General features: G+C 35.3%; 1 protein-coding gene across 1 annotated transcript in view; it reads left to right on the plus strand.

Moving 5' to 3' along the window:
* LOC104494519 (ryanodine receptor 2-like) overlaps positions 1 to 11,936 on the plus strand; it is a gene marked incomplete at both ends in the record, with an annotated part of 21,656 nt that extends 9,720 nt beyond the window's left edge. The window contains 3 exons of the mRNA XM_010137369.1: positions 7,793 to 7,911; positions 8,405 to 8,538; positions 11,695 to 11,936. Of these exons, the coding sequence (XP_010135671.1) occupies positions 7,793 to 7,911; positions 8,405 to 8,538; positions 11,695 to 11,936 (495 nt within the window). The remainder of the gene's footprint in view (positions 1 to 7,792; positions 7,912 to 8,404; positions 8,539 to 11,694) is intronic.
* Between the last annotated feature and the right edge of the window lie 39 nt (positions 11,937 to 11,975).

The following is an 11,975-nucleotide window of genomic DNA, read 5'->3' on the forward strand; positions in this document are numbered from 1 at the left end:
GTTTTTGAAGATTAGTAAAAGTATTTCTTGGAAAACCCAACATGCACAGTGAAGGCGAGTGTTTTAAATTTCATTCTTACCCATGTAATGCTTCTTGGAGTTATAAATGTTACATCAGTAACTGAAAGCATGGAACTTTCAATGTGTGATTTGTCAAATAAGTGAATCAGAGGATATGACAATCAAGAAGGTGAAATAAGAAAAATGGTGACAGCTCCTATCAGAAGTCTTTATTTCTCATATACACTAGACAGAAAATTAAACAACAAGCAGGAGCTTGAAGTCTAAATTAAGCTCTTATACCTGATAAGGAATTTGCCTTGAAAATTATTCCTCCCTGTAACTAAAAGTAAAGAGGGAAATATAGAAATGTAAATAATGCAAATTGGAGAATTTGTACATGTAGTGCTCAATAATGTTAACATATGAAATAATGACAGAGTAAAATCAAATTTGGTTTGAGATATTTCAGCTTTTTTATGTAATAACATAATCTAGAAGCTTTTTTTTTCTTTTTTCTTTTTTTTTTTTGCCATCATAGAAAACTTAAGTTGCATTACTTAGGAGAAACCTAGGAGAGGTTACTACACAGGAGAAACCACTAAATATTTCTAAGAAATGTGTTTGGAATACAGATTCTGGTATAGAAGTTGAGAAAATTCTATGTTAAGCCAATAATGAGTAATAAATAGTCCTGTGGAGAGAAGAATTGTAAGCAACCAAGAAGCTACAACCAGTTTTGTAATGCTTCTGCTATCACAGGGAATCTCAATTTCGATAGTTTGTTCATTTTTAAATAATGTTGATGTTAATATAGTTCTAATTTATATTTTTCTTTGTTATTTGACTATAAAATTAGCAGTATAAATATTTGTGATGTCCTGTATAATTTAATTAATCATCAATGCTCAGAATTGCAGTCCAACCAATTGAATAGAACCTCTTGTATTAAATATAATAATAGTTTTACTGTAATATTAGAGAGAAACTTGTCTTAACCTGTCTCATTTTTATTGCCTGATTCATGTTTATCTTTTCACAGTAAGTGTAGATATCAAGGTGGATTTCAGGAGCTAATTATTAATAGCACACGGAAGTATTTTGAATCCACTGGAGGCAGAGCAACAGATTTGAAAAATATTCAATATGTAACGATGTCTATGTTTTAAAATGTTGTTGTCTGTTTTTTCAGCTCTCTGGAGTTCACGTGTCATTACTATTCATACATATAATTTCCCCTCCCTGCCCTTTTCTGTTCTCTGCTCTCACTCAGCTGGAGCCATTTCAGAGTTACAGACTAAGAAGTGTTTTCCTTTTGCAGTTGTGACTGTTTTGTGTGATATACAGTATTTGTTGCTGTTTTCTTGGAAGATGGCCTGTTGAGAGTCTTTTAAGCCTTATTTTTCTGTAATTATTCTCCACTAAGTTCAAAAGGCAGGAAGGTTTGTAGTTGGAATAATGAGCAGGATAGTTACAACAGTGAGAACAATGTAACACCTCTTTCTGGTTATATATTTGTAGTTTATTCCCACCATTTTCTTATTTTAGTGTTGTGTGTGATAATAATCTTCCTTTCAACAATAATTTTTCATTGATTACAGAGTTGTCTTTAGGAATTAAAATTTCCCTCCCCATCCTGTTCTTCCTACTCCTAAATCATACTTTTGCCACAGATACATGCGTGCTTGGGTTCACTGACGTCTTAAGGAAGGAATAGCAGAAAGAGTTGATGTCCCCCATTGTAAAAATTCTTTGGTAGACTGGTAGGCATTTGAAAAGAAATGTCACAGACAGAACACAGTTGTCGTCGTCAGCTTTTTACTGTGGCATTAATGCATGAGAAATATCCTGCCGTTGCTGAGCATCCCAAGTAAAAGTTGGAGTTATCTCAGCCTCAGATCACTGTTTGGCATATATTATCAAATTTCTTATCTCAGTAGTCTGATCAGCAGCTGCCACTGAGAACAGGTTTGTCCTGTAGTAAACAAGGCAGACGAGGTGTTTGTGCTCCTGGCAGCTTTGTTATGAAGAATTCACATGCCTTTTGTTTATTTGCCATAAATCTATTCCTGAGATGAAATGACTAACAGCATGGGAAAACATTGTCAGATGTCAGTGGCAGGAGTGTCCGCTCTCTCAGCAACAAGGGTGAACTGCCATGGCATTCACTAGCTGTTTGGCAAGATCTGCCAGGGGGTGGTTGCAGTTGCGAACAGCAGATTGATGCTCATTCCCTTGGAAGCTTTCTCCTCTGACAACTCTTGGGGCAAGCAGAGAGTTTAGAAGTCAATTACTCTTCTCTTGGGATGGAAGCTTGTATAGAAACTTTGAAGCAGTTGCCAGTGTAAGTCCCTGCAGTCAGCAATGTTTCATAGAAGTATTTTTGCCGAATTTTGTTTCCTGTCTTTTGCTGCAGAACTATGGCCTGAAGGTGAGGGTCCTGCTTTATTATGCTATTACTTCCCACTCCTGGCATGCACCTGATGTGTTTCAGCTATGGTTTGTTTATACTCTGAATCCTTGAGCTGCTCAAGACAGGAAGCAATGGAAACACTTGAGGCTAAATCTGTATTGCTACTTCAGTTCTCAGCTGGTGTTGACAGATAGCTGCTCATAGCACTGGTTTCTAGTTAAAGATTTGCTGATCGTCCTACCGCTGCAGTGAGTATATTAGTTGTAGGGATCCTAACACAAAAGATGCCATGACTGAACACTGATGTTGGTTTACATTATTTTTAGTGAATACTGCTCTGCAGATGCCATGATCTTGCTTTCATGAGCATTTGAGTAACAGAATTTAAACTGTAACAAGCATTTAAAAATTGGCAAAATCACAGGCTAAATCTTTTCTCCACTGCAGTCCGCCTTTGGTGTGAGAGCATTCATCTAAGAAGAATGTTCTTACAATTATGCACTTTCATGGGATTTTACTCCAGCCTTCTTAATTTCAATGTTCTTCCTCAGTTGTTCACAGTGGGATTATTTCCTAAGAGACCCAATTACACATCTGAAACTCTTAGGGCTAGGATTTTTGGAAATAATGGAAAAGTTTGCGCTCAATTTTTGGAAGCGGAAGATGAAATTTATTACGACAGCTCTAAAAATTCTGTATTACATGGTTTCTGTAATGTATGTATGTATTTTTAAAAATTAATCTAAAAGTAAAAATACAGTTTGAAAATTAAAACCTAAATGTTTACATTTATGATATTATAGTAAGGTATGAGATGAATTCTGTAAACTGCAAAGTAATCTGATATTGTAGTTGTACTGCATAATAAACCTCGTGATATGCTGCAAAAATTCTGGAGGTAATAATATTTGCAATGCTCCTTTGTTCTCCGTTTTCTTTTAGAAGCTAGGCTACTTGAACTCCTTCGCCATATGTTCTGGTAACATAACTTCTATGTTGCCTCCAAAACTGATTTTATAATTAAGACTTTTTCTGATTTTGAGAGAGTCAGTTATACAAGAATATATAATTACACTGTACTTTAGTTATCTCGAGAGGCACAGTGGGTTTAGCTTTTGGTATGTAAATGTGCTTCTGTGATTTTACGTGGGATGCTTGCCTGCTGGATTTTAAGCTTTCTATGGCTTGATTGGGCTGAGGATATTCACTGTTTTAATTTGCAGTGGTAGGCCTACAATAGGGAGAAATACTGGACTATATTACACTTTTTAAATAAGTATACCTGGCTGCACATATTCACCTTAAATAATTAATTCATTTTCTAAGGTAGAGTGTTTGTGAGGAAGAAACATCACAGTCCTTTAATCACAGCAAATTAAGTTCACCTTCAACACTGAAGTTGTCAGATATGTCTCCTGCAGGTGTTTTCTTGAATGTGCTGTAATAAAGATTTGATGCCATAAGCTTTTACCAGTATTTTACCAGTGAAATTCCTATTTTCACTTTTTTCTTACCCTTGAACTACAAATGTTGTGAAAACAGAACAAAGGCATTAAATATAAACAGCAATTGTGAGTTGAAATGTACAAATTAAATTAGAAATTGATTCAGTACCAAGTTTTGTCCAAGTATAAATGTGTCTCAGAGTAGACCATGGTAGAAGTGAGATATCACAGGAGCTGAGTTCTGTTTAATGTAGACAATCTAAAAGTGGATTAGTCCAAACAGACATTGTGCATTCATATGAAATTTTTTCTGAAACAGAGGGAATTTGCCCTTAGTCCAAAATGTGTTTGATAATTAGAATTCAGGTGCTGTAGTAATTGAAGAAGTTGTTTGGCAGCTGATCTAATTGATAACATTAACTAATTATTGAATGTTTACTGCTTCAAACTATTTATATTTTCATTATTGAAAAGTTTAAGGCTGTAAAATGAACCCTGTACACTAAGACAAAATTAAGATTATGAATCTATCTACACAAATCTGAAAATTCCAAGGTTATGGTTACCAGACTCAGATTTTGTGGTATCATTTAATTTTGGATTAACGTTTATAGTGTTAAGAGTGTGTTTCAGGGCTACAATGAGAGGTAGGAAACTTCAAATTACCAAGTTTTGAATGTAATGATTTCTCTGCATTCCTAGATCACTGTGGCACACAATGAGGATGTTGATTTTGTTACAGGTTACCCCTGTAGACTCAGGATCCTTTTGTAACACTTTTCTTACCTCCCTAGGTACTTTTATCATGTTCAAGTGACACCTGTCTGTCAAATTGGTGGGCTGGGAGGATCATGCTCCTGCTGTCTTGCTACAGGATGTCTCCTTTTGCTGCTCTCATGACTTTCAGCTTTTTATCCTTTTTGTCAGTATTTTTACTGTCAATATTGGACGTGTGTATCTATTACAGCTCAAATCATACCACCACCAAATTCAGGTTTAATACGTTCTCTTACCTGTAGTTGAGACTGTCTTATACCTTCAGGGCTACACTTTGGGAGTTCACATGTAGCTCATTATATTGTGGCTGTGACTTCTTTTGGAGCCACTGCACAGAACAGAAGAATCGTCTACAATATCTGTGCGAAGTCACTTGCATTTTCTTTTTACATATGTATGTCTCCTTCAAACACATTAAAACATACACTTTGTTTGAAACATGTTTAACAGATAAATCAAATAGTGATTTTATCTGCTCTCTTCCTCCTTTACTACATTTCAGTCCTTGAGTAATCTGTACATTTTATTAGTGATGACAGCGTTATCTCCCTCCAGATCCCTGGAACAAACATTAAAGAGCGTGGGGGTAAAAGGTGATGGTGCTGTAGGTTTTCTAAGATTAAAACGAGAGTTCTGAATGAAGTCAGATGACTGCAGCCATGACTGAAGTCACTGGGAATTCCAATCCACTTTCAAATGGCAAATAGTTTAAAACTAACCATGGTTTCTTCTGTCAGAGTAACAAAGATGGGAATCTAAAATCTAAGTTTAAAGAATAAATTTAAAAGTTTTTGTTGACATATGAATGTTCATAACATTCTTCATATCTTTTTATCCCTCTGTAAGAAGTCTGCACAGCCCAATTTCTGTCATTTGTAAGATAATTTTTTTTTGTTTTTTCTTTATGAGGAGGTCCACAGTGGTTTTGACTGTATTAGTCTTTTTACTTTTGTTTTCAGTAGAACTGTACCTTGATCCAAATTCAAGTAAGTGTAATACAATTTGATCTGATATTAACAATTAAAAAAAAATAATGCATGAACTGAAGATATTTATTCTTTGCTGGTGCACAGCGATGGAACATGTCCTAAGTCTATGGATGTGTATCTTTGCATAGACAGGCTATTTCTATAAGTCGTTAATGGTGTTTAATATTGCTTTCCTCAATAAGATCCTTGGGAAATTCTTCAGATGGGGTTTTCAGCTGTTCTGATAAAAAACAACAGATTAGCCTTGGAACTCCTGGCCAGTTATAGTCCTCATAGATAATGGTTTTAATGCCATTTTATAATTGTTTCATAGTTATTACTTATTCAATTACATTTCATCATTCACTGCATAAGCATGAATTTCGTACGTAGCAGAAACAGATATATTGGTTCCAACTTTTTTTTTATCCTTATTACTTTAAATTCTGTTCAAAGTTTCTTGTTTTCAGCCTTTCTTTTAATTTTTGCTTTGTTGTCTCTAAAATGCTTGCTCAGTTAACTTATGATTTTTAGGTTTTGGTTTGGGAGAGGCTTTCTGATCAGTTAGTTATAATGTTTCCGGCTGTATTTTATTGTTTCTCAGAAATTCTTTAAAAAAAACCAAATGGGAGTGTGTGTGTCTGCAAAAATTCCCTCAATAAATCAAAATACATTTTCTTTTTCCTTAAATTTACATTTAATTTTTTTTTATTGTTTACAAATTCAGAAATCTGAGGACAGTCATGTGGATGAACTGCGGTCTTTAAATACTGCAATATTAGCTGTTGTTAATTTATTTTTTTTCAATGGTTTATTCAAAAGCAGTGGAAATCTAACAGAAGAGCACTTGCTTCCCTCTGTAATTTTAGATCCCATCTGGAATGTTAAGGTGAGAGGGAAGCAGCTGATGAGCATAAAGACTCTTTCAAATCTGGTATATCTGTGTCATCACGCTGTCTTGGTACTGAGAATAAAAATGTGTTCAGTTAGTAGCCATTTGGAACTTCTTTTCCTTTGCTGGCCCTACTCTTACTCAGCCATAGTAGCTGATGATCTCTTACTCACTAGGATCAAAGAAAGACCAGGGTCCTCTTACTGAGAGAGAGTTTTTGTTTGATGATTTTTTTTTTCGCCCCATGCCGAGGAGAGTTTACAGTGCTACATTTTTCTTTTAGAAGAGGAGAACGTGGCAAAGAGCAAAAGTCTTGTGTTATGGACCTTGCTTTGCAAGGGTTAAGCTGAGTGTTTGGAGCCATGGCTTGAATACAGACAGAATGATGAGACATGTACAGTGCAAATAGAGTTGCATAGCTCTAGAATTAAGACTGCTTGTGAGCTTTCCCTCAGTGCTCTGATTTTTTCATTGTGGCAACACCTGATACGTTGTAGCATTGTAATTTGTAAGTTGCTACATTGTAGCAACTGATAATGATGAACTGCATGTGTAATATTTGTCTTTGCAAAATGTGGAAGATCCCAAAGCAAGTGGTGATGTTATCCAGTACACACGGGAGCCCGTTTTACTACCCCATTGCAGGGAACCATTTTAAAGCTAATGATTCTTGATGGCAATGGCTGCTGCTTTATTGGGATTGGAATTGCATTTAATTGAGGGGCCACTGGAGATTTAGTGATTCTTCCTTGCACATCTTAGTTTCATGCTACTTTCTATCAGCTTTTTCAGAACATTGCTCTGGCTCCCAGCATAGCTGTTATAGACAAAAACAAAAGTAGACACAGTGAGCCAGTAGACTGGAAATTTACCTCAGCTCTCTAATTCAGAGGTGTATGATTCTGTTAGTGGTTCATATGGTTTTCTAAGGGAAGAAACAGAAATACCTAAATGTTGAGAATTATTTCATATAGATAATACATATGTAGTGTATAAAACCTCTTAAAACCAGTATTTTACCCAGTGTGTTTGAATTTGTGATTGTTGATCATCACGTATTTATTATTAAAATGCAGAATTATTTTATACTTTTTTCCCTGCCTTTCCAATTTTTTTACTATGTTAACTTATTTTGGGAAATCTAGAATTACGTCAATGCTGGTTTGGTTTTGTTTATCATATACAATGATTTTTGAAATTATGATTCTATATTGCTGAGCAATGTATTAAGAAGTATTACATGCAGTTATGATTTTATATGCACTTTGAACAAATAATTTTTCTTCTTTTCCCCCAGGAATTTTAGAGGTTTTACACTGTGTATTGGTGGAAAGCCCAGAAGCTCTAAACATTATTAAGGAAGGACATATTAAATCAATCATCTGTCTTTTGGACAAACATGGAAGAAACCATAAGGTAGGCAAAGAAAAGTCAAGTATATTTAGGTGGACATTTGTCAACAAAGCAAGTATGTTGTTCTGTGTGGAAGTTAGATGTTAAATACTTTAATTCTGTATTCATAATTAGGAATTAAACTTTTCTTAAAAAAAAAAAGACGTATGAGCAATTTGAAGAAGCAGAGAGGAACTTTGTCTTCTTTTTGATGAAACCATTGATACACACTAGTTCTCAAGGGAAGCAGGAAAAATATATCTTAGTATTGCTAGGAGACTTTCAGAATTGTAAAACAAAACTATGATGTTAGATGAAGTACATGCCGTTAGATATCTTCCAGTAACAAGGTATATAGCATTATACTGCCTGAAGTAACTCACAGTGATTATGCAAAAATATTTTAAAGAATCTTTTTTTTTTTTTTTTCCAGGTTTTGGATGTTTTGTGTTCTCTCTGTGTTTGTCACGGGGTAGCTGTGCGGTCTAATCAACATCTAATCTGTGATAATCTCCAGGTTTTGGATGTTTTGTGTTCTCTCTGTGTTTGTCACGGGGTAGCTGTGCGGTCTAATCAACATCTAATCTGTGATAATCTTCTTCCTGGAAGAGACCTGCTCTTACAGACACGCCTTGTCAATCATGTGAGCAGGTAAAAAGAAAAAAAAAATCTAGATCTATGAACAAAGCAGAATAAAACTTATGGTTAAAATAAATAGTCACTACAGAAAACCTGTTTTCCTTCCCAAACTTTTGCTAAGATATTTTTGTTCTTACTAAGATTTTAAATACTCTTTGCAATATTGATTAGAATCATGGTTCAGACAGAGCTACCACAAGCTGCAGCTGCTCTAAACTGTTTAAGTCTCTGAAACTGTAGTCTCTTCTAAAGATTCTTGTCTAGATCTAGCTGTGCGTTCAAAGTATTGTCAGCCAGTGTCCTGTGATAGCGTTTATGTTTGTGATCTTCTGAGATTTCCTAGTCACCATTGGTTAAAATCAAGAACTTAGTGCCTTACACCTTCATCAGTGCCTAGGATACTTAGGGAGTGCCCTCATCTTTCCTTCCACTGACAGAATTGTAGAAGCTACCTTCCAGCACTCGTTAATAACAAGATGAAGCTAGGAATATCTTAAACTAGCAAAGTAATATTTACAAAGTAAATGTTTATCTGGAGTTTGAATTCATGCTAAAGCAGAAGAATCTGGCTTTAAGTGAAGATTCGGGGGATCTTCCTCTGTCTCAAAGTTATGTCTATTTTTAAATGTCTTGATCATTAAGTGAGAATGAAAGTTGAAGCATGAAAGTAGTACTTATAATTCAGAGTTCATAGGATTTATTAGATAAAAACAAAAAATGCACAACTATGTATTATAAGGAGACATTTTCAAGTCTAAAGGTGAAATGAACTTGACAGTTTTATAGCTAATATATTCATTAATATTCTTCATAATCACTTGTGACTTGAATTCCCCCAACACATCCAATCACACAGCAACACATGGAAGAATGGTATAATGGGGATAAATTTGAACAACTGATAAGCTTAAATCACTATGAAAACATCTGTTAAAAATGCATGGGAAGAAATTTTAAATGTATGGGTACTGATTGAGCTTCTGAGGTGAATTTGGATCTTGTACAGGGAAGGTAGAGCTGTCTTAACCAAATATGACTGTAGACAAAGCAAATATAGTTAATACATATTTTTCCTCTGCATTATGAAGTTGTGAATGAGAATATTCATATTCTTGCAGTTATAAGGGGAAAAAAAAGATTATTTTTTTCAAAAGTCAGACCAGCGAAACATTCAAAACATTAATGATAGACTGAGACTGGCATACCTTGCACCAAAAATAATTGGCAAAGAAACTTTCTAAGATATTGCGGTTTAATGTACTTTTCCGGGGGACTGGAAAATTCTGTTCAGAAATCTCTAAAAAGAGTAAGTTGGACAAAAAGGTTGATTAAACTGTGGAGTCTGGACAAAGGCATAATAAAGCTGATACTGTGTCCAGGCAGAAAAAGATTCTCTTGGTGATCTTACTTACAAATGATTTGACTTTTCTGGAAGATAGCTTTTGTCAAATATTTTAAAGGAAATTAAATATTTGACTTGTAACAAAGTGAAAGTATCTATATGTAAACTTTTGGTAAAAGACACCCCATCTACTTCTAGAAGGAAAGTATATTAGCCTTATGTAATAAACCAAGTTATTTTATAAGCAATCTGATCAGTAAATAGTGCTTTTACACTGACTTGTATTTAACAGCCCATATCAACCCTTCTTTCTCCCCCTGCGTTCCCTACGCTAGAATGTATACTGTGTGCTAGTGCTGGCTTAGAGCTACGTTTTTCTTGATTAGGCAGCTTGTATGTAGGAAGAAAATATTTATAGAAGTTATAACTCAATCCAGTGGAGTGGTGTGAAAAGTAGATAGCTTCAGCCTGGAAGTCTAAAAGATTTTTTGCAATATGGGTAACCAACCATTGAGGAAAGGTACCTAGCATTGATTTTGGATACTTCTGTACTCTACAACTTTAATTCAAGAATGGATGGCTTTCTCAGTACAAAGCTGACACAGTAATGATTATTTGGGGACAGATTTTTTGGAATGAGATTCTAGATTCTGATTAATCAGATTAGAAAAACATAATTTTCTTTCCTTTTTTTCCCTCATGACCTTCAGATGTATGACTCTACATATTGCTGTTTAACTACATCTTGGATAAGCATAGTAGTAGTTTTGCCTTTCAAGTATGCTTGTGAAGTGCTTTAAAATCATCAGCAGTAGGAACATCAAACTGATATTAAGGACTGGTAGAATTACTACGAATTATGGAGTCATATAACACTTGGAATAAGGAAAGAAGAGCTACAAGAGAATTTTGCAATAGATTGACACTTTTGTATCTTTGTAAATGTTATTCTCTTCAATGGATAATCAGTGTTACAGAATGCATTTTGTTATGTAAAATTAAACCTGCAGTATGTACTTACTATGTTTCTGTTGGTAACTGGTGAATAGCTGTCATTTTTGTAGGATTTAACATCTATTAAGTGTTCAAACACATAAAATATTATTGCTTGTATCTGAGTGAGGATACTGTTTCAGTTACTGAAACAATCATTTTTTTACTTAAACTATAGAGAGCATTTTTCACCAGAATAAATAAATAAATATGCTGCTTTCTGAGAGCTAAGATCCAAGACATTGCCGAGAAGATGCCACAAGGGAAAGTTAGGGAACAAATCCACTTGGAAGCTGCCATATGAGGAAAGGCTGAGAGAACTGGGTTTGCTCAGTCTTAAGAAAAGAAGGCTGAGAGGAGACGTTATCACCATGTTGCAGTATTTAAAGAGTGACTACAAAGAAGATGGAGACTCTCTTTTTAAAAGAAGTCATGTGGAAAATATATGGTGTAATGGGTACAAGTTACTCCTGGGGAGGTTTTGATTGAACACAAGATGAACATTTTTCACAATGAGAGCAATCAGCCATTGGAGTAATCTCCCCAGGGAAGTGACGGATTACCCAACACTGGACACTTTTAAGGTTCATCTGGACAGAGTGATGGGCCATCTTGTTTGGACTGTGCTTTTGCCAAGAAAGATTGGACTAGGTGATCCTTGAGGTACCTTCCAAGCTGGTATTCTATGATTCTGATTCTCTGAAATAAAATTACTTGTATTGTTTTAATCACATAAAACACTCGTGAAATTTGAGTTTAGTGAAAAGTTTGCAGTAGTTCATTATGTTCTTGGAATAAGTTTTTAAGAACCATTTTTATTCTTTCTGTTTAAGCATGCGACCAAACATCTTCTTGGGGATTAGTGAAGGCTCTGCCCAATACAGAAAATGGTACTATGAACTTATGGTGGACCATCTAGAGCCCTTTGTGACTGCAGAATCAACTCATCTACGAGTGGGCTGGGCTTCAACAGAGGGCTACTCGCCGTATCCAGGGGGCGGAGCAGAATGGGGAGGAAATGGTGTTGGTGATGATTTGTATTCCTATGGCTTCGATGGTCTGCATCTGTGGTCAGGTATTCTCCTGGTGGTTAGGAGGGGGGGGGTGGGGGGTT

Source organism: Buceros rhinoceros, unplaced genomic scaffold (assembly GCF_000710305.1).
Source record: "Buceros rhinoceros silvestris isolate BGI_N320 unplaced genomic scaffold, ASM71030v1 scaffold37455, whole genome shotgun sequence".
In the NCBI taxonomy this organism is placed as follows: domain Eukaryota; kingdom Metazoa; phylum Chordata; class Aves; order Bucerotiformes; family Bucerotidae; genus Buceros; species Buceros rhinoceros.